At 39.8% G+C, this 23828-nt stretch overlaps 1 protein-coding gene across 2 annotated transcripts in view; it reads right to left on the reverse strand.

The window, feature by feature from the left end:
- Positions 1–23828, reverse strand: part of EPG5 (ectopic P-granules 5 autophagy tethering factor) — a 126935-nt gene that overhangs the window by 39690 nt on the left and 63417 nt on the right. For both annotated transcript variants that reach the window (XM_030867834.2, XM_030867833.2), the window contains exons 25-29: positions 17555–17699; positions 14817–14988; positions 13525–13687; positions 5336–5478; positions 3770–3926 (exon numbers count right to left, since the gene is read on the reverse strand). In XM_030867834.2, coding sequence (XP_030723694.2) covers positions 3770–3926; positions 5336–5478; positions 13525–13687; positions 14817–14988; positions 17555–17699 — 780 coding nt within the window. The remainder of the gene's footprint in view (positions 1–3769; positions 3927–5335; positions 5479–13524; positions 13688–14816; positions 14989–17554; positions 17700–23828) is intronic.

The raw sequence follows: 23828 nt of genomic DNA on the forward strand, positions 1-23828 counted from the left end.
GGTGCATAACTATTTACAATTGTTATATCTTCTTCTTGAATTGATCCCTTGATCATTATGTAATGTCCTTCTTTGTCTCTTGTAATAGTCTTTATTTTAAAGTCTGTTTGGCCTGATATGAGAATTGCTACTCAGCTTTCTTTTGATTTCCATTTGCATGGAATATCTTTTTCCATCCCCTCACTTTTAGTCTGTATGTGTCCCTAGGTCTGAAGTGGGTCTCTTGTAGACAGCATATGTACAGGTCTTGCTTTTGTATCCATTCATACAGTCTATGTCTTTTGGTTGGAGCATTTAATCCACTTACATTTAGGGTAATTAGCAATATGTATGTTCCTATTACCATTTTCTTAATTGTTCTGGGTTTGTTTTTGTAGGTCTTTTCTTTCTCTTGTGTTTCTTGCCTAGAGAAGTTCCTTTAGCATTTGTTGTAAAGCTGGTTTGGTGGTGCTGAATTCTCTTAGCTTTTGCTTATCTGTAAAGGTTTTAATTTCTCCATCAAATCTGAATGAGATCCTTGCTGGGTGGAGTAATCTTGGTTGTAGGTTTTTCCCTTTCATCACTTTAAATATGTCCTGCCATTCCCTTCTTGCTTGCAGAGTTTCTGCTGAAAGATCTGCTGTTAACCTTATGGGGATTCCCTTGTATGTTATTTGTTGCTCTTCCCTTGCTGCTTTTAATATTTTTTCTTTGTATTTAATTTTTGATAGCTTGATTAATATGTGTCTCGGTGTGTTTCTCTTTGGGTTTATCTTGTATGGGACTCTGTGCTTCCTGGACTTCATTGACTATTTCCTTTCCCATGTTAGGGAAATTTTCAACTATAATCTCTTCAAATATTTTCTCAGACCCTTTCTTTTTCTCTTCTTCTTCTGGGACCCCTATAATTCGAATGTTGGTGCATTTGATGCTGTCCCAGAGGTCTCTGAGACCGTCCTCAACTCTTTTCATTCTTTTTTCTTTATTCTGTTCCCTGGCAGTTATTTCCACCATTTTATCTTCCAGCTCACTTATCTGTTCGTCTGCCTCAGTTATTCTGTTATTGATTCCTTCTAGAGTATTTTTAACTTCAGTAATTGTGTTGTTCATCATTGATTGTTTGCTCTTTAGTTCTTCTAGGTCCTTGTTAAATGTTTCTTATATTTTCTCCATTCTGTTTCCAAGATTTTGGATCGCCTTTACTATCATTACTCTGAATTCTTTTTCAGGTAGGTTACCTATTTCATCTTCATTTATTTGGTCTTGTAGGTTTTTACCCTGCTCCTTCGTCTGTAACATATTTATTTGTTGTTTTTTTGTTTTTTTTTTGATGGGTGGTGCTATGTTCCTGTCTTATTGGTTGTTTGGCCTGAGACGTCCAGTACTGGAGTTTGCAGGCAGTTGGATAGAGCTGGGTCTTGGTGCTGAGATGAGGACCTCCATGAGGCCTCACCCCGATTGATATTCCCTGAGGTCTGAGGTTCTCTGTTAGTCCAGTGGTTTGGACTTGGAGCTCCCACCACAGGAATTCAGGCCTGACCTCCAGCCTGGGAACCAAGATCCCACAAGCTTCGTGGAGCAGTAAAAAAGAAAAATAGGAGGAGTACAATATCAAAGAATCATAAACAAAACAGAATTAGAAAGACAAAAATTATATTAGGAAAAATAAAACTATAACTGAAACAACTGCAACAAGGTAAAATAAAACCACAACAGAAGAAAGAAGAAAAAAAACTAAAAAAAAAAAGAAGGGCGGGGGCAGGGGGGAGGGGGGAAACAAGCCAAAGGAGAGAATAACAAAGTATAAAGAATAAAAGAAAAATAGAAAAATGAAAGATTTATTAGGAAAAATAAGAATATAAAAGAATCAACAGAACCCCAATCTAAAAGAGGAAAAAAGGAAAAAAAAAAAAAAAAGCCTTGGCTATGGGGGCAGAGTTTAGGCAGGGTGGAATTTAGGCAGGGGTGGGGTTTAGGGTGGGGTGGGACCTAGGCAGGTGGGACGTGACGTTTGAGCATGGGGCGGGGCCTAGGCTCAGGATCCATGCAGCCAGAAAAGGCCTTGGGGGTGGGGCCTATGTGGGGCGACATTCAAGCATGGGGCGGGGCCACTGCTCAGGACCTGCACAGAAGGGGAGAGGCAGCACGTGAAAAGGAGGGCCTGTGGAGTGTGGAGTTCCGGGGTTTGTAGGTGGGGCCCTGGGTGAGGGTGTGTGGGTGGAGTTTAGGCCCAGAGCGTTGAAGGGTTTCTCCGAGTGTAGAGGTGGGGTCCTGGGTGGGGGTGTAGGGGCAGGGCTTGGGCTCTGCACAGCAGGAGGGAGGCTCCCAGGGCAAGAGGATTAGGCCCGGGAGCCCAACAGGCTTCCTGGTGCCTAAGTGGACAGGGAAAGCGCTGGCCCCGTTCCCTTCCATTCCTTCATGCCCCTCCCCCACCATCTCCCCCAGGGTGGCCCCCATCGCCACTGGACCCCTAACCGTGGGTGGGTCCCACTGGGTGTAGGAACTCCTCCCCTCCCCCAGTCACCCCCCAGGGATGCCGGTCCCGGAGGTCTGGCCTTTACTTTTGCTCCCTCTTCCCTCCCTCTCACTCCCTCAGGACCCGCGTGGCTGGAGGGGGCCTAGGTGAGCAGAAGATCAGGCCCGGGATCTCAGCAGGTTCCTGGGGACCTAAGTGGGCAGGGGAAACCTGGCCACGCTCCCTTTGGATCCTCTGCCCTCCCAATCATTCCCCAATTCCCCCCTTTCCCCTCCCCCAGCCACCCCTCAGGGACACCACTCCCGTCCCACCTCCACTTCTCCTCCCCCTGCACTCCCCCCACGTCCCATGTCCTACCCAGTCACTGGGGCTTCCTCCCGTCCCCTTAGGTGTCCATGGTCCCCCTCTGGTGCCTGGTAGGTGCCCTAGTTGTAAGGAGACGCAAATTCCACATCCTCCTAGAACACCATCTTGACTCCGCCCCCTCTTTATACTTTTTATGCTGTCAGTATTGCTTACAATAAGCACTCAACAATTTTATAATCAGGCAAAAATCTATTCTAAAACATCTATTTTAATATCTGCTCAGTATCACCTCCCTAAAAGTATCCAATAAATAGGTACTTATTTAATTGAATTTGGGTGAGAGTACATGATTAATTAGTATTTATATGTTTTCCAGCAAGTGGCATTTCTTGCTTTTATGACACACTTCATAATCTGCATGGATACAATGCCCTTGCCCTTGTTAAATATCCATATATTTAACAGTAAGTCAAATAAGTAAATAAATGGTGACTAGCAACAGGGAGGCAGCAATGGACAGGTGGAGCAAGCACGGAATGTTGATTCAGAAGACCTGGGGTCACTCTCAGCTCCAGCACTCACCAGCTGTACTCCTTAGGCAAGTCACTTAATCTTTTAGAGACCAGTTTTCTCATCTTTAAGATGGGAATGCTATCAATCACACAGAGTCACTGTGAGGGTGAAATAAAATAATGAATCAAAAAGAATTTTATAAACAATAAAGAGCTTTGGTAATACCACTGTTACCAGAAACAGCATAAGATAGAATCTGATGTCTCCCCAGAGACCTACATATATTAATAATTTAATATCTCTTGTATGAAAAGCAGAATTCCATACCAACAATTCTAACGACATCTTGAGAAGTCAACAATTCAAAGGGGCTCCTGACTTAGGTAAGACTCTGAACCTATAATATAAGTTTGGAGTCAACCATGTCTATATCTAATGAGGACACTGTAGGGACTCATCATATCTAATAAGGCTAAAAACACAGGATAACCTTACCTGTCCCAAGATCTCAATGCATGAAGTAAAGAACTGCCTTGTGGGAGGATGACGCTGGGTCTCATCGCTGACATAATCCACAACAGTAAAGAAGAGGCTGATGCCAACCTTCTGAACCCCAGGGGTGGGGTGTGACTGGTAGGCATTCACTAAGGCCCTGTGGGAAAATGTAGGTAAGGCTATTGGTCTACAGTAAGAGAATCCAGACCCACAGTGTTTCCCTGATACTCTACATTTCTCAGGCAGTATTCTTAAGAGTCCTCAGAGCCCCATATGAATGCCACTTTAGAAATATTTCACGGGACAGCTTCTAACTTGACCCAATAACTTTTCAATACACAGAAGTGATTTTATGTCCTCCTGGGGGGGAAAAATTCAGCCTTTATTAACATTAAATATTTTCATAATTGTATGTAATTCATAATTTATTACTCAATTTCATGTATTATAATATAAATACATATTTTTAAACACAAGAACCTTGATTTCCCTAAATTTTAATATCCAAGATACTGACTTAGGTTGAAGAAAAAGATTTTTGTATAGAATAAGATCCTAGAATAAAAGACATCTCTTCTAATTCTCACTCTGTTTTGAGTTTCTTTCCTAGTAAAAGAAACATCAACCTCTTGTTCACCTTATCTCCTCCTCCTTCCGAGACCCCCAGCCCCAATCCAACCCACAAAAGGTCTCAATTCCCCTGTCCACACTACCATCCTAATCTACTGGGGGATTAGCTGCTGGTACTAGAACGTGCAGTCACCTCTGCAGTAAAAGGCAGAGTCAACCTCCCCTTTCCCAGGTAATGTCCTGGTGGCTTTGAGAAGAAAAAGGAGAGCTCTAAGAGAAACCACAATGGTCAAATGCAGGTTGGCAACTACACCTGAGAGCCCTAGTTCCCCTGAGCAATTCCACTGCCTACTTTGCTCAATAATCTGAATGGACAATGATGACTTCCTGGGTAAATGTGACTTTAATATAAAACTTAAGCACTACATCTCTCCGTGATTGAATTCTAATGTAATGTATCACCTCCTAATTCAAGGGTCAGCAAAATTATTCCACAAAGGGCCAGATAATAAATATTTTATGCTTTATGGGCTATAAATTGTCACTACACTCAATTCTGCCATTGTAGCATAAAAGCCATACACATTAAGTAAATAAATGGGCATGGCTATGTCACAATAAAACTTTCCTTATCAAAATAGATGGCAGGGCTTCCCTGGTGGCACAGTGGTTGGGAGTCCGCCTGCCAATGCAGGGGATGCGGGTTCGTGCCCCGGTCCGGGAGGATCCCACATGCTGTGGAACGGCTGGGCCCGTGAGCCATGGCCGCTGAGCCTGCGCGTCCAGAGCCTGTGCTCCCCAACGGGAGAGGCCACAACGGTGAGAGGCCCGCGTACCGCAAAAAAAAAAAAAAAAAAATAGATGGCAGGTCAGATTTGGCCCAAAGGCTGCTGATCCCTGTACTAATTAGTGGGTGACTGGTAGGTATAGCAGCATGTATGATTACTGTCAGTAATAACAAATAGTATTTTAAATTATAATGCCCTCAAAACTTACGTAATCAAGTTTTCGGCATGCACAGCGGCTTCCACAATATTAAGTGATGGTGGTTTAGCAGCTTCTGCTTGCAACTGCTTCACTTCTTTTCGCAGAACATGAAGCTGTTGGCTTATTGCTTCATTCTTATGCAAACCTTCAAACTAACAAAAGTTAAAGTGGTCAACAGACTTATTTGCCCCTACAGCTTTCTAGAGCAGATATTTTATTAAAAATATCCTGGGTATTCGATAAAGAGAATATTATTACAACTAATATTGTAACTCAAAACTCTCAGCTGAACCTGAGAAGGATGGGGAAAAAACCGTCAAAAACCTATACAAGAATCTCAGGCTTTTCATGAAGAATCAAACTTGTTCATTGCTGGTTCAGATCCTTTTGTAGGCTATGTTCTACATCACTCATGCTTCAATGCTCCAATTCTGATCAAAAATAAACTCAGTGTCTTCCACCACTGGGGCTTCTCTTGAAGCACATCAAGCCCCCCTCTGTTGGCCATCCCTCCCCATAACCATAACCCCTCTCTGTTCTCCCAATCCAGAAGCACATATAATTTGACTCAAGACACTGTGGCTGCACGTTTCATCTGCACCAAACATAAAAAGAGGATGACACAAATCTTTTAATAAAACAACTGCCATTTTGAAAGGAAGAAAAGATATATACTTATAAAAGAAACACCAAAAATAAGATAAAATACAAGGAGTGCCCACACCAGTTGCGTGCCTAGGAAAGCACAACTGACTAATTCAGTGGTTCCTAAAAGCCGGTCTTCGATAAAATTTGTATTGGTTCTCAGTAAAGATGTGAAACATAAGAAGAATTTATTGAGCTTTAAAAAAAAAAACTAAATTTATTTCAATTTTTTTAAGACTATACTTTATTTAAGATTATGTCTTTCCTATTTGAGGGAGTTGTTAATATTCCTTTCTCTAATTAATTGATGGTGACCTATATGATAACTGCTTTGTATGTACATTTTTAACGTCCTTTTTTGCCTGTGGACAGATACAGAGAACAACCTAGGCCCAGGCTGCAACACAATGTAGCAGTTGTGGGAGACAGGACAGAGGGACAGCCAAGAGGAGCTGAACTAAGTAGGGGGTCAGGGCTGAAGAGGGCAGTGCAATCAGACTGGGAGCAGAGGGGCCTGTCTTAGAGATACCTTTAATGCAGGTTAGGGAATTTGGACTTATCTTGCAGGATGGCAGGAAATGCTGAAGAGACCAGACCATTTAGAAAGCAGGAATGTTAAATCCTACATTCTCTTCACATAGTCTTCCCCAATCACTTGGGTGAGCAGTAGAGTCTACATTTTCCTTTATATGCACCTGTCCAAACCCGGGCCTCAGCCACCACTGCAGTGATTACAGGTATCCTTTGTTTATAAATAATGTAATTACTTAATTCACAAACTTGCTCAAATGAATCCCTTATATCCCTGCCAGAATTATTTTCGTAAATTCCAGATCAAAAGCTCATGAAGGGCAATGGTCCTGCTTGTTTTGCTTTACACAGCAGCCCAGTGCAGCACAACTATGATAGATGGCATGTTGAGCCCCTACTTTTATGATCATGATAATAAGTTTCTTCAACAAAACTCACCAATGTTGTGTTAAAAATCTTTATAAAACTTCTTGTTTTACAGAAAAAATAGGCTATTACTATGAATCAAAATGCATAAAAGATGCTTAGCATTTTTTCGCAATAAAGTATTATTTAATTTTTTTTAAAAATGGCATAAAAGTGAATATCCAAGAGCATATAATGTTAACAATTACTTCAATTTTTACTACTGGAGAAACAAAAGATTTAGAAAAGTAAATTACTTCCATTAAACCACATAATGAATCAATACAAATATTTTATTTCAAATCTTTCAAATAACAGGCCGATGTTTAATAGCCCAAAATGTGATCAGGAGTATATGTAGTCAGCTTTTTTGCCCAATATGTCACCAAGTACAGTTAAACTGGGTCTTTGAGAGTCACAGCCCTTGGCTGACCTGGAGAGAAAGCATCAAAGAGAGGAAAAGAAAGAATCTGAGAGGAGGAAGGAAGACAGTAAGAATGAAGGGAAGTGGAAAGACAATGGGTAATAAAAAAGAGAGGCTCACTTGACTGGGAAACGCAGAGAGACAAGACTAAAATCACTTTGTAACTTGAACTTTAAAACTGCTACCCCATGTTGTAGAAACTACTGATGCTGAAGAATAAAAGAAAATCAACTAGTTTAGGAAAGTTTAAACTTTCTCACAAAAAAACCCAAAATTATCATAATTTCCTAGTCTACTTATTTTTGTTTCCTACCACTGTTAAAAGTTTTCTTTTCTTACTAGAGGGGAGGTGAGAGAGATTGAATGACTACCGGCTCATAATTACAAGAAGCTGTAGACAATAGAACAAAGCAGCATGCTGGAAGCCCGTCCCCTTGAGTCACTATAAGTAGACAAAGAAATACAAAAGTTGCACAAAGCATGTGCTTCAGTAAGTTGTTAAAATAATGTGAGGCCCTCAGGGGTCTTTTCCATCTTTCATTTCTAGGAATGAGCAATTTTTCACATGATAATAAATCAGTCCTGGGTCCAGCAAACATGCCCCACAATACCAAAGAACAACAAAAGGAACCCTATTATAAATCACCCCATATCCTCAGGGAATATCACCAAATTATTAGAGGCTTCTGTTAGGAGAGGCGACCACAGAAGAGGCACGTCTCACTTCCCAGAAAATATCTTTGGCTTTTGTATACCCCAAACAAGCTATACATAGTTCAAACATTTGCAGATGGCTGGAAATTTCCAGGGCTTTCCCTCACAGAAAAATTCTACTAAGCAATAAGATATTTTCATGATATAATTTGAAATCTTTACAAAAGAGCCATTGAAATTTATATTTAAAATACGCTTAACATGTTTTAATTTTAGAACTTAAAATTCACACTTGAAATATAAAATTATTTTCCATGAAGTTGATTTTAAAAATTCATCCAATCCAGGAATTCTCTAATCACTGAAAAAGAAGCACTCCTACCACACTAACTCAGAAAGAAAGGGGTACACATGTTAATTCAAATGAGATTTGACTGTCATGATCAGCTAGTTTTCAAAAATCAGAGCTGAAAGAGCCAAAGCAAATGGCCTGGCCATTTCCCAATATTGAATGGAAAAGCACAACTCTTGAATTTAAATAGATGCGGGCTTGAATTCCAGCTGAGCCACGTAATAGCTGTGTGAGTTTGACAAGTCTCTGAGTCTCTCTGAACCTGCTTTCTCTTCCTCATTCTGTGAGGCTAAGTGAAAAACGTAAGCAAAGCCCCTAGCAGATTACCTGGAATGTGAGAGTGCCCAAGCAAGGGATAAGAAATACTCTGAACAGGGCTGAGAAATAAGGTAGTGCACTGAAGTATGACCAGCCTTACCGCTTTCCAAGATCGAATGCCCAGGAGACACTTGTATTAGAGTAAAAAGGTAAGTGGAGCAGTGTGTGGTATTTAAGTCAGGATTTTGTATGGAAAGCAGTAAACTGGCCAATTAAGCATTAAATTGGCCAAAGGTAAGCAGGATCAAAAATGACTGCCAATTTCTAGTAGGAAAAAGTTCCAACTTCCATGTCTTCCACAGCCAGAGAATATCTTCAGGGAGATTATTATGAAGAGTATGTATCCATCGTTCATTCCTTCAAACACATCCATTTTGTGACACTGACTGTGTGAAGCACTGACAACATAAACATGAAAAAGACAAGATCCTGGCCCTCAGGTAACTCAAAATCTGTTAAAGCCTACAGAAGTAACCATAACACAAAACAAGCTGTAATGCAGTCTAACAAGTGGTGTGCTTGTGGCTCTCAATGACTGAGTCAGGGGTGTTAAAGGGTACCTATCATGTGCCAAGAGCCATTCTAGGTGCTGCTGGTAATACAGATGAATAAGGACAGGAGTTCTATTCCCAAAGAGGTTACAGTCTGGTAGGAAAAACAGCAGGTAACTACAACAGCATTTATGCTCAAGCTGCGATAAGAGGAGGGAATATCTCAGTTTGACTAGAGGAGTCAAGAAAGACCTCAAGAAAAGATGCTGCCTGAACCAAGGAATGAAGGGATGAGCAGAAGCTCAGAAATGAGTGGGGGAGAACAAATAACAGCATATGCTAAGAACAAAGGCATGTCATGTTTGCAGAACAGAAAAGGTCTAAATTGCTAGAAAATAGAAGGTTTGGGGAGTGGGAGAGAGGGTATATGATGTTGCTAGAGAAAGATTAAGAACAGATTATGGAGGGTCCAAAAAGACATACTCCTTTTAGACACTAGAGAACCAACGTGGGTTTTTAGCCCGGAAATGTGATCAGATTTGTATTTAAAAAGATGAATGGTGGAAAATGAACTAGATAGAAAGACTATGGACAGGAAGGCTGCTGTATTAGTTCAGGGGAGAAGTGATGTGGGCCGACCATAGGGCAATGTCAATACAAACAGAGAAAGGCATACATTTAAAGCCATTTCAAAGGCAGAACAAGTATGACTTGGAAAGCGACTAGATAGGAAGTATGGGGGGGGGGGCGGGGGGAGAATGTGGATACTGATGCCTCGGTCTCCATCTTGGGAGCCCAGGTAAGTGGAATTACAGAAAAAACAGGTTTGACAGGTAAAGATGAGATTAGTTTAGGACCTACGGAGTTTGAGGTATCTATGGGACATTCATAGAATGTTAAGTAAGCAAGAAGTCTAGACCTGGAACTCAAGAGAGAATTCTGGACTAGACAAACAGAACAGGAGTCATCAACATGTGGACTGACCCTTCCGGGGTCATGGACTGTTGAGGATCGACTGAATCTATGAACTCTCCAGGAAAAAAAAATTTCTATACACTTTCAGGGTCTTCTCTGGCCCACTACAGACCCTTCACAAACCCCAGATTAAGAACTCCAGCACAGACAAAAGGCAAAAGCAGCTGGCATCACAGTGAAGAAGGGAATCAGGAGTAGAACCAAGCACAACCAGCAATCCAAGCGTTGAGGAACCCTGGAGGAAACTGAGAAGTGGCTGGAGATCTGAGGAATCCAGAAGAGGCCTCATGATGTTCAGCATCACCAGATGATAGAATGATGCCAAACAGGATCAACACTACTCATCACAACCATGAGGTGGTCACTGGACACCCGTATATAGAGGGGCTTATAGTTTTACATTGTAAGAATAACACAATCTACCTTCTTCAGGAACACTGTCTCCCAGTGACAGTTTCTTGATGAGCCATAAACACTCAGAACTCACCTTCCCTACCCCTGACAAACACCTCTCTTCCTACAAACTAAAGTCATCCATTTGTGTAATGGACAGCATTAGACTCAAGTACAATCTTTAACAAAAAATCAGAGCAGGGGCTTCCCTGGTGGTGCAGTGGTTGAGAGTCCGCCTGACGATGCAGGGGACACGGGTTCGTGCCCCGGTCTGGGAAGATCCCACATGCCGCGGAGCGGCTAGGCCCGTGAGCCATGGCCGCTGAGCCTGCGCGTCCGGAGCCTGTGCTCCGCAACAGGAGAGGCCACAACAGTGAGACGCCCGCGTACCGCAAAATAAATAAATAAATAAATCAGAGCAAACCTAACTGACTTGCTTAGATAAGCCCAAGCTTCATGGCAGCTAGAGTTTTAACTTTCCTCCACTTTGCTCTTAGCCATTAGTGAGTAGCAAAAAAAAATTTTATCTTCAGTTCCTAGAAGTTATCAACCAGTAAATACTGCCCAGGACAGCTGGAATTCGCAATTACTGTGTAATTTTCCAAAAAAATCCTAGTTAAGTCTCAGACTACGAAAGTTGCTTGCTGTCTTTACATTTTTAATTCCCCTGGCACATCTGCATCATTAGGCAAAATAATGGCTGGAGTAGTACTGTTGATACTGATACTTCTAGGAGCCATCAGTGGGAGTTCCCAAGCTTCTGGATTTTCCAAATGACGGGACTTCCTAAACTGAAAGTCAGGGCACTGGGCAACAAGTAAGGCCAGCAGAAAATTAAAATGTGCTTTAAGAAAACTTGGATATTTCTAATGAGGTTATGGCCACAAAACACAGCTATTTTTCAAATTCTTTAAGCTTCTATAAAATCTCTTTTTTTGCTGTGTGCCCTTTCTTGTTATTTTACTTCTTTCTTCAAGCAATCTTAACATCTACCAATTTTTCTTTTGAAAAGTATTTTTTGTGTTGTCTGTAAAAGCAAAATCTAAGGCATATTCATTTTAATCCCTATCATAGATCATCTTCTTTCTGATCTCCCTCCTCAAAATAATAATCAAAATTATTTTGAAGGTATTTTAGAAAAGGTGTACCTTTTTATTTCAGAATTAACGAACTAAAGGTTATAAAAGAAATTTGAATTCAAGGGTTCAGATAAATCAAGACTATGATCCCTTTTCTGAAAAGGAAAAAAGACAGGTCACTGGTAGGCTTAGAGTTAAAGCTCCCAGGTTTGCCTAGTGGTATTTTCCACCGCAAGACCCTGCAATTTAATAGGAGGTCAAGCAATCAGACCTGTTCTTTGGCTGGGACAGCAAATATTTACAACTCTTCAAACAGTAAGCTATTAGCCAGAATTGGAAAGACATTTCTTTGTACTTATCTCAGTAGTCACTTAAAAAATGCATTTTAGGAGAATTCCCTTCTCTATATAGAATTAACAGCCTGACAAAGATATGTAATTTCAAAATATGGAAAAATACCATATTAGTAAAAACACAGATTGGTAATAAAATGTCCCTTTTTTATTATAACTAGATACATTTTCAGCCTTTTTCCCACAACTCAAACTCCACCCTCAGGTGGCAAACTTTTCTTCCTGTTTTATTATTTTAGCAAGTGATCCTTCTTAAATACCTCTACCTTAGTCTTGCTAAAGCATTAGCAACTGGGGGAATAAAAACACACCAAAAGAAAATTAACTTCATAAGGTACCCGGCCAAAGATATTATCTCAGTATTTAGGCATCTCACATTCCAGGCCAAATTTCTTAATAGACGCATACAACTATGCTGAAAAAAATTAGAAATGAAATTTGAATGTAATAAAAAATATGAGTATAAAAAATTATTTCAAAGAAGACATTTTAAGAAAACAGTCTCCTAGAAAAGACTGATGAAAAATACATTAGAAGTGTTAAAATTTGGACTGGCACAAAAAGAAGGGAAATTTTTCAAAGACAACCAAGAGTCAGTAAGATAAATACCCCAATTTGTAAAAGCTAACAAAAAGAGAAGCTATTTTTGTGCAAGTTAGTCAAGGAACAGGTAGCGCCTGTCTCCAACCATTTCTTTCCCAGCTCACGGAATACTGAATTCACTTGCAGAAAGAGTACCATGCAGTGACTAAGGAGCATGCACTCTGCAGCTGGAACGCCTGGGCCTTCCTGGTTTTGCCACTCACTGGCAGCGTCACCTCGGATATGTAACTTAACCTCTCTATGCTCTATTTCTTCATCTGGAAAATACAGACAATAAAGATACCCACCTTATAGTATTGTGGTGAGGATAAGACAAGTTCTGTAAAGTGTTTAGACTCTACCTGGCATAAAGTGAGGGCTATGACATACTGGCTAAGGCTAACCTTCCATTCTGAAGTCCTTACGATGTCATAGACCCAACTTTGGCCTGTTGGCAAGCTCCACCCAACTGATCTGCTTTTCACACGTGCCTCCCACCTTTGTCTTCAGTGGCTCCCCACTACCCACAGCATTCAGCCAGAGCCCCCACATGATGATCTCTTCCAATGTGAGTTCTAACCTTTCCAACATGAATCACTGCCCCCCCCAAAAAAAAACAACTGAAACAGATCGATTGAGCCACTGACCCCTAGGTGAAGTCATGGTGACCCCATTCCCACATTCCTTCTAACTGAATCCAAAGTATCATCACCAAAATCTTTTAACACTAGTTTGAGCCCCTCTCTCCAAGAATCATCTCAATTATTCCCCTTTTCTTTTCATTTCTATCTGACTATCTGTCTTATAAGACTCATCAGCACTTATGGAAATAAGTGATTAGCTTTGTATGTATCTTCACTCTCCCCAGAACTATTAAATGTTTTGGGACATGGATGATGTACTAAATACTTCTTTCAGTCTTTCTCAATGATATGCCAATATTAGGGACTCAAACGAAACTCTCTGAATTATGAAGACACGTAATCTTAATCTTACCTGAACTGTTACAACTCCAGCTCCTTGGCACTTCTTGCCACTACTGCCTCTACACTCCAAATGCAGTGTGGTCTGTTCTTCTCGATTAACATACTGCTTGGGCATTGTGTCCAACAGCTCACTGTCCAGCACAACCTGCTGAGATTCCCGAAGAGCTGCAGTTCTGAAAAACATCATCGGTAGGTTAGAAAAAAAAAAAGTCTTAGGAAAGATTTTATGATAAGTGATAAAGGCTTCCGGTCACCCCCAGCCTGCATTAGAGAACGATAAGGCACAAGAATTCCATAGTAACAAAAAACCAAAGGTGTGTGTGCCAAGACTCACCCAAACCCTCTCCCTGGCAGTCAGAGAGTTAAAAAAGGAAGGAAAAGTAAGACAAGTTTTTAGCCAGAAACAAAGCTCCATTTAGAATCTGTGTTAGATCAATGTTTTTTTAAATGAACCCTTAAATGCAGAAGAACAAATGAGAATTCCATCCTGATTTAATCATCCTAAAGGGGTACCTTATTTGTAAGTACCAGTGACTTCTTAGATATTAGCAACTCAACCTGAGATGTGGAAGACATGAAAAGCTAGTTGTTTACATGGGTGTCAACACTGTTTTAACTGTATTGATTATTACGGTGATGTGCAGGAGGCCTGTGTGTTGCATGTGCAAACAACACACATACGATACACGACTAAACCAAAGACAACCAAGGGATAAAGGGCCAATAAGAGATTGATTCCCATGGGCTTTGCAAAGATAAACTCTTTCACTTTATAAAAAAAACAGACTCTACACGCACTCCTCCTCACAGGATCACAAGGTACAATCAAAACCTTATACAGTTGATCATTCTGTATCCACTGTGAACTCAAAATACTAAAATGACTTTCCCACACTTCGATCAAGTATCTGTGTCAATTTTTAAAAGAATATGGAGAGTTAGAGAGCAAAGCAGTGACAAAAGAGAGTAAATCTCATTTCATTCCCTTTTAACACCATCTTTCCAGGATCAGATTTCCTCAGGGAAAGCATAAGAAAAAAATTTAGCTGGCACTGCCGCCACTCGGAAATGCCACAAGAAACTGTACAATGTATATAGTCCATGAAAGCACCACATAATTTCTACATGAAATTAAAAGACTTGTCACAACTTGGTTAACTAAGGTAACCATCTGAGCCAGTCTGGTCAAATTACCCTGGTGGTGAGGAGGCTACTGAAGAAGCTCTTCTAGGTTCTACTCTACTCATCAGGCTGTCAAAGCAGCAAGCACAGAAGCATGATCCTGGAGGGCTTGTGTCTTACCTGGCCTGCTGCCGCAGCAGATTCAGGTCTGTGCGTACCAGCTGGATGGCGTCCTTCTGACTCAGGATCGAGGCTGAGGAAATAACTGGCACAGGAGGCCTCATTGGCTGCAGAACAAGGGGAGGTTGGGGGTCTTCGTGCTTCCGCAGGTTACTTAAAACCCTTTCTTTAGCTGAAAAAAAAATTAAGTCATATTTACTGAATAACGGCTACTACTAGGTCATAATGTACTACAAAACTAAACTGTTACCTTCATAAAGAATGTTAAGAGATCTGAAGAATAGTTGTTTAAATCATCAGAGGTCTAAATGAATAAAATTATCTTTTGTTCCTTCCAAGTTCTGAGAGATCACCCACCAGCCTAATAATACTCTACCCAGGAGCTGGGAGCTCAGGAGCATGTGATATGATTAAATAGAATTCCTATCCTCAAAAAGTCTTGATGATAGCTAAAGACCTACTGCTCACAATCTTAAAGTATCACCCTAGACAGCTTTGCATAACATGCTAAGGTGTTTGGACTTGACACTAGTGTAAAAGGGATCTAGTGAATAACTCGAAGCAAGCTTTAGAAAGATGGTAGCTATCATCTGGACAGTGGACTGGGGAAATGGGGCAGGTAGCCCAGTTAAGAGTTTAATGCAGTCATCCAAATAAACTTCATAGGAATAGGAGAAAGAGGAATGGGCATTATGGAATGAAGCTGAGTGAAAAGTCCTACATTAGGCCAAGGTTTGAACAGGAGGGTGGAGAGTAGTAGAGTTAAAATGAATGAAGACATGGGCATGAACTCCTACAGAACTTATATTTATGTAGCCATACAGTCATTCATTCATTCATTTGTTCATTCACTCAAAAACTGATTTACAAATACAAATAAGAAATCATGTACCATATAAGAAAAATAAAGGTAAAAAACAGTAAATCTGTACCATGCAACTTTGCACTAGATTTCACATGATCTCATACTGGTCAATCCAACTTAAATGTTTATATTCCTACACTCATTACACAGCTGAATACACAGCAGGTGTCCAATAAATTCCTATCTTCCCTTCCTTTCTTTTCACTACGCTATCCACATACCACACAGCTCATAGGGACTGAAGAACATGAAGAAAAATGCTGCCATGTAAGATAACAGAGGTCGGGAGAGGTCAAAGGAATTTCAAGTCAGTAAGTTAACAAAGTACTTAAGGGACTACTCTGAATTTCCGATTTCATTCCAGATATAGCATTCAATTTTCTATTCTTGTTAAGAAAAATTAAAGAAAACTTAATAGCCATGACTTTACTTGGCATAAGAAAACTTGTATTGTTTGTAATCCAAACAGATGGAATTTAACATTCCAAACAGGTCAAGTCCAGGACTGTCCCTTATAGCTGGGGTTTTTCCACTAGAACTACCACTCTATGCACAGAATGTAACAAAGCTGGATATTCACCATGGGGTAAGATTCCTGACTATGTTCAAGTCTCTTTCAAGCAACATTAGGTCATGACTCTAAAGGAAAATGGGGGTGGGGGAGGTGGGGAGGGTCTTTTTCTAACCCAATATAACTTATTACAAAAGGAAAATCAAGGGTGGTACTTTAAATCCAAAACAAAAGACAGAAAAAAACTTAATTCAGAGCATATTTAACTATAATCACAACTCTGGACCACAACTGACAAAAAGTTACGAAGCCAACAAATTTAAGAAAAAGAAGTTGGTGTCGTAAGTATACAATAACCTATGAAGAGCTGCTGAAATTTTTCCTACAATCACAATCACAAGTTCCATCGTTTGATATAATCATCATCTAACCTGCTCTCATCTGAGAAAAACCTGAAACTAATTATTTAAAAATCTAGGCTTTAACTTTATTTAGAACTGCAACCTGTACTGATCACCAGAAATAAGACAAGTGGTGAAGAGCAGGGTCTCTGAAGCCTGCTCTTCAAAGCCCCAGCTTTGTGACTTCAGAAAGTTAGCTAACCACCATACACTTCAGGTTCCTTATCTGCTCAATGCAAACCCCAAATAATTAAATTCTAGCTTCTACTTTACATGTTGTAAGTCAATTAAAATATCTTTTTAAAGCATCATGCAGAAAATGAACCACAAAGTACATAATCACTTTCCCAATACCAATTTACAAGAAATACAGGGGACAGAAAAACATTAAACTATACCACAAAGGTATAATTAGCAACATCCAGACTGTGGGGAAACTCCATGGCAAGAGTCATGCCTCAGTGTGGGCCAATGAGATGTAACTGGAAAGTCTATGAGCAGCTTCTTGAAAGAGTCCTTAAAAGAGGGAGACTTCCCTACCCGCTGAATGGAATGCAAATGTGACAGCTTAAGCTTAAGCAGCCACGTTGAACCATAAGTGGATGTCAGATGTGAACACAGTGAGACAGCAAGGTAGGAGGTGCACGGGTCCTTGAAGGCTTTCAGGCCATAAAGCTACTGCTCTGAACTGCCTGCCTCCAGACTTCTTTTACATGGGAAAAAAATCCCTATCTTATTTAAGTCCTCACTGTTTTTGGAATTTCTCTCATTCAAAGCATAACCTAACCCCAAGTGGTTAACAAGTTAACAATGAACTCCTAAAAAAGCAATTCTCACTGAGGGGTACACTTTGTGAACCTTAACCCTCAATGGCTCCGATTCACTCCCTCACCCATTCATTCACTCATTCATTCACTCACTCATTCATTCAAAGGGTCTGATGCACACTCACACAACTCACCCAACAAAGGATCAGTGAAGTCCAGTGGCACTGACGAACTGCAGGGTGTAGAATGGGACTCAAGCTTGGCCTGCATCCACAGACTAATGGTTTCCTGAAACTCATAATGTATGCGCTCCATGTTCAAATACTCCATCCACAGGTCCTAAAATGGAACCACAGGACTTTAACTTTCAGAGATGAATCACATATTCACATATAAAACTGTATATTTAACTTTAAAGTGAACCCATAAGTTTCAACATGAGGTGGTCCACTCCAGGCTCTCCAAGCACTAGGATAAATCACATTTAAAATGGGCACTCTAGGGAATTCCCTGGCGGTACAGTGGTTATGACTTGGCACTTGAACTGCCTAGGGCCCGGGTTCAATCCCTGGTCAGGGAACTAAGGTCCTGCAAGCCGCGTGGTGCGGCCAAATAAATAAATTTAAAAATAAAATGTCTAACAACCTTAGGAATCTCAAAACTTTTTGACTGTGTACCATGATTGGAAAAAATTATTGCAACAGCCTCACTAAATGTATATTTATAAATTACATACATATACTACTGAACTAATATAAGACATAGGTAAAAAAAATTTTTAAAGAGATAAAAAATAAATATATTGAAAATAATTGGATCTGGATTATATCAAGCCCTAGGTCCCAATACCAACTTACAGGAAATACAGGGGACAGAACAACATATTAAACTACACCACAAAGTTATAACCAGCAAAATCCAAGCTGTGGGGAAGCGCTATGGACAAACTACCCAGTTTCTTCAACAAATAAGTTGCAATTTAAAAAAAAGGATAAGGGGAGGACCTATAGATTTAAACAGATTAATAAGAACTATCAACCAATTACAAAATGCAGACTCTGATTCAAACAAACTGTAAAAGTAAATAAAAACAAAACTTTTATGACATTTGTAAGAGCACTGGAAATTTGAACACTGTCTAGATATTTGATATTAAGAAATTACTGTTAATATATTTCAGATATAAATGCTCTTGGGTTATGTTATTATTTTTTTTAATAAATTTATTTATTTATTTTTGGCCATATTGGGTCTTCATTGCTGCACGCGGGCTTTCTATAGCTGCGGTGAGTGGGGGCTACTCTTCGTTGCGGTGCGTGGGCTTCTCATTGTCGTGGCTTCTCTCGTTGCAGAGCACGGGCTCTAGGCGCTCAGCCTTCAGTTGTTGTGGCACGTGGGCTTAGGTGCTCCGCGGCATGTGGGATTTTCCCCGGCCAGGGCTTGAACCTGTGTCCCTTGCATTGGCAGGCAGATTCTTAACCACTGCGCAACCAGGGAAGCCCTGTTATGTTTTTTAATCTTCGTCTTTTAAAATATGTATCAAATGCCCTCTAGGATTAGCTCCAACATGGTGGTGGGATTGGATTGGCTATAGGTGAAACTAGACACATGATACATACAGGCAGAGGGAGAAGGGCATGTCTATTATACTATTCTATTTTTCTGTATGATTGAATTTTTCATTATAAAAGGTAAAATAATTAGGAAATAGATATGATTGACCAAAAAAAATAGAAACAGAAATTCCAGTATTTTCCTCCCACTCTCCAGTGAGCTGTCTTGCATATTTTGCATATTTGTCTTGCATAAAATATATGTCTGGCATATATTTCACTCTGGTGATGACTATATATTAGAATGGTGGACTGTCATTAGTAAAAAAGAAAGTCAACTATCAATGAACACCAAAAACTACAAACAGTAATAGCTGATGAGCAGATAAGGACTGTGGCTTTGTGGACAATGGTTTTCTTTTTTTTTTTTTTCTGATTTGGAGTGTTCTAAAGGATACCTATAAATGTAAAAATGTTTCAGGCTTCTCAATTAGCACACTCCCATGAAGTCCTAAATCGTTATTTCCAAACCAATCATGGCACAAGGCATTCCAGACTCAGAGAAGAAACACCAAAGTCATCCGGATCACAAGCCTGGATCTTGGATGTACCAAACTGTTTGAGGTGCTGTACCAGATGCTCCTACTGTGTATACATATCTCCTTTAATTGGGGTCTGGATGTCACTTTCTCCACCTCTGTGCTAAAGTACTATTGACAGAGGCTAACAATTAGAAAAGAATACTGAGAATTAACAATGGGTAAGCAGAGATGTTTCAGAAACCACTAAAAGACAGAACAACTCTGAACCTGAATTACTGATTCAAAATACTAGCTATAAAATTAAATGGCCAGCAGAAACTAACACAACATTTTAAAACAACTATACTCCAATAAAAAAAATTTTTTAATAATAAAAATTTTTTAAAAATCAAATGGCAAGCAAAGACTTTAAAAAAAAAAAAAGGAAAGCAATTAACCGTGTAAATGCTAGGGAATCAAGATAAATATTAAAGAACCAAGAAAGCTATGATTAATTTTTTAAAACACTGACCAAGTACCTACTACATGCAAATTCTCAGATAAGGCTTTGGGTTGTGGAGTATAAAGAAGAGATGAGTATGGACCTGCACTCAAAAGATTTCAGGACACCATGATTATCTGTGTATTTTTCCTATTTCTCTGGCCCTATATTCTCAGCCTTATTTCTCTGTGCCTTTCAATGTTACTTCTCAGAGTTCCATCTTCAGTCCTCTTCTTAATCCAAATACTCTATTACCATTACACCCACATTTCCTACACTACCCCATTCCTGAACTCTAGAACTGTATATCCCCTCCCCACCAACTCTTTAATAAGAGCTCTCCTTGAAGCCCCTCAGGCACTTCCTCTTCCAAGTACTGTAAACAGCAGCTTCCCAAACTACAAATTTGGAAGTCCTTGTACTATCTAATCTGCCCTACAACTGTATCAATCCTAATCGAAAAATCCTATTGATTCTACTAATTCTTCTTCAATATATATATATTTTTTATAAGAACAGGCTAATTTTATTTTTTTTAATTTTTTTAACATCTTTATTGGAGTATAATTGCTTTACAATGGTGTGTTAGTTTCTGCTCTATAACAAAGTGAAATAGCTATACACATACACATGTTCCCATATCTCTTCCCTCTTGCTTCTCCCTCCATCCCACCCTCCCTATCCCACCCCTCTGGGTGGTCACAAACCACGGAGCTGATCTCCCTGTGCTATGTGGCTGCTTCCCACTAGCTATCTATTTTACTTTTGGTGGTGTATATATGTCCATGCCACTCTCTCACTTTGTCACAGCTTATCCTTCCCCCTCTTCATATCCTCAAGTCCATTCTCTAGTAGGTCTGTGTCTTTATTCCTGTCTTACCCCTAGGTTCTTCATGACCTTTTTTTTTCCCTTAGATTCCATATATATGTGTTATCATACGGTATTTGTTTTACTCTTTCTGACTTACTTCACTCTGTATGACAGACTCTAGGTCCATCCACCTCACTACAAATATCTCAATTTCATTTCTTTTTATGGCTGAGTAATATTCCATTGTATATATGTGCCACATCTTCTTTATCCATTCATCTGTTGATGGACACTTAGGTTGCTTCCATGTCCTGGCTATTGTAAATAGAGCTGCAATGAACATTGTGGTACATTACTCCTTTTGAATTATGGTTTTCTCAGGGTATATGCCCAGTAGTGGGACTGCTGGGTCATATGGTAGTTCTATTTTTAGTTTTTTAAGGAACCTCCATACTGTTCTCCATAGTGGCTGTATCAATTTACATTCCTACCAACAGTGCAAGAGGGTTCCCTTTTCTCCACACCCTCTCCAGCATTTACTGTTTGTAGATTTTTCGATGATGGCCATTCTGACTGGTGTGAGATGATATCTCATTGCAGTTTTGATTTGCAGTTCTCTGATGATTAATGATTTTGAGCACTCGTTCATGTGTTTGTTGGCAATCTGTATATCTTCTTTGGAGAAATGTCTATTTAGGTCTTCTGCCCATTTTTGGATTGGGTTGTTTGTTTTTTTGTTATTGAGCTACATGAGCTGCTTGTAAATCTTGGAGATTAATCCTTTGTCAGTTGCTTCATTTGCAAATATTTTCTCCCATTCTGAGGGTTGCCTTTTGGTCTTGTTTATGGTTTCCTTTGCTGTGCAAAAGCTTTTAAGTTTCATTAGGTCCCATTTGTTTATTTTTGTTTTTATTTCCATTTCTCTACGAGGGGGGTCAAAAAGGGTCTTGCTGTGATTTATGTCATAGAGTGTTCTGCCTATGTTTTCCTCTAAGAGTTTGATAGTGTCTGGCCTTACATTTAGGTCTTTAATCCATTTTGAGTTTATTTTTGTGTATGGTGTTAGGGAGTGTTCTAATTTCATACTTTTACATGTACCTGTCCAATTTTCCCAGCACCACTTATTGAAGAGGCTGTCTTTTCTCTACTGTATATTCTTGCCTCCTTTATCAAAGATAAGGTGACCATATGTGCGTGAGTTTATCTCTGGGCTTTCTATCCTGTTCCATTGATCTATACTTCTGTTTTTGTGCCAATACCATACGCAAATCAATCAACGTGATACACCATATTAACAAATTGAAGGAGAAAAACCACATGATCATCTCAGTAGATGCAGAGAAAGCTTTCGACAAAATTCAACACCCATTTATGATAAAAACCCTGCAGAAAGTAGGCATAGAGGGAACTTTCCTCAACATAATAAAGGCCATATGCCATATATGACAAACCCACAGCCAACATCATCCTCAATGGTGAAAAACTGAAAGCACTTCCACTAAGATCAGGAACAAGACAAGGTTGCCCACTCTCACCACTATTATTCAACATAGTTTTGGAAGTTTTAGCCATAGAAATCAGAGAAGAAAAAGAAATAAAAGGAATCCAAATCGGAAAAGAAGAAGTAATGCTGTCACTGTTTGCAGATGACATGATACTCTACATAGAGAACCCTAAAGATGCTACCAGAAAACTACTAGAGCTAATCAATGAATTTAGTAAAGTAGCAGGATACAAAATTAATGCACAGAAATCTCTGGCATTCCTATACACTAATGATGAAAAATCTGAAAGTGAAATCAAGAAAACACTCCCATTTACCATTGCAACAAAAATAATAAAATATCTAGGAATAAACCTACCTAAGGAGACGAAAGACCTGTATGCAGAAAATTATAAGACACTGATGAAAGAAATTAAAGATGATACAAATAGATGGAGAGATATACCATGTTCTTGGATTGGAAGAATCAACATTGTGAAAATGACTCTACTACCCAAAGCAATCTACAGATTCAATGCAATCCCTATCAAACCACCACTGGCATTTTTCACAGAACTAGAACAAAAAATTTCACAATTTGTATGGAAACACAAAAGACCCCGAATAGCCAAAGCAATCTTGAGAACAAAAATGGAGCTGGAGGATCAGGCACCCTGACTTCAGACTATACTACAAAGCTACAGTAATCAAGACAGTATGGTACTGGCACAAAAACAGAAATATAAATCAATGGAACAGGATACAAAGTTCAATATATTTTTAATTTATCCATTTATTTAACTACTCCTGCTATTTCAATAGTTCTTCAAACGAAGCCTTTGGAAAAAGACGTCCTGCTGGTAACATCCTCTCTGCCACTCCACATCACCATGTCTTCCTATCAACCTGAGAACTCCCGTTTGTCCTTTAGGGCTCAGTTCAAAGGTCACACTCCAGCCTCAGTCTGAATCAGGTGCCATTTGTGCATGTTTCCACAGCACCCTGTGCATTCCACCCCCACAGTCTTCATCACTGGATGCAATAATTTAGTCCCCCATCTGACAGTAAGCACCTTAAAGGCAGAGACTGCATCAAGTTTCTTTTCGTCTTTGTTATTAGATGCCTGACACCTTAAAGGCATTCAACAGATACTCACAGAAAGAAGGGAAGAAGAAAGAAGAAAAGAGAGGAAGGAAAGACAAAGAACACAGAAGAAAGTGAAAGACACCTACTAGAGATGAAATAGTATATACAGTGTGGAAACAACTAGGTTTAAAGACCCAAATTGAAGTCTCTCAAGTCTCAGAGGATCCTAAATCCCATCCAATGTTGGGGGTCAATGCCCAGTAGAGTTCAGCCCCTAGAAAAAAGAAACTGGAACAGAAGAGATATGCCTACATACATACACACACACACACACACACACACACACACTCACACAAATGATAGCTACAGAAGCTTAACGAAAACTCAGAAGTTTTGGCCTAAGAAAGACCACAGACATCTTTGCTTGGGTACCAGGGAGAGAACAAATTAGGATATGTGAAGACTAGAATTGAGTATCTCCAAAAGGGCAACCAAAACTGTGATAGCTACAA

The sequence above is a fragment of the Globicephala melas genome, chromosome 13 (assembly GCF_963455315.2).
Source record: "Globicephala melas chromosome 13, mGloMel1.2, whole genome shotgun sequence".
NCBI lineage: Eukaryota > Metazoa > Chordata > Mammalia > Artiodactyla > Delphinidae > Globicephala > Globicephala melas.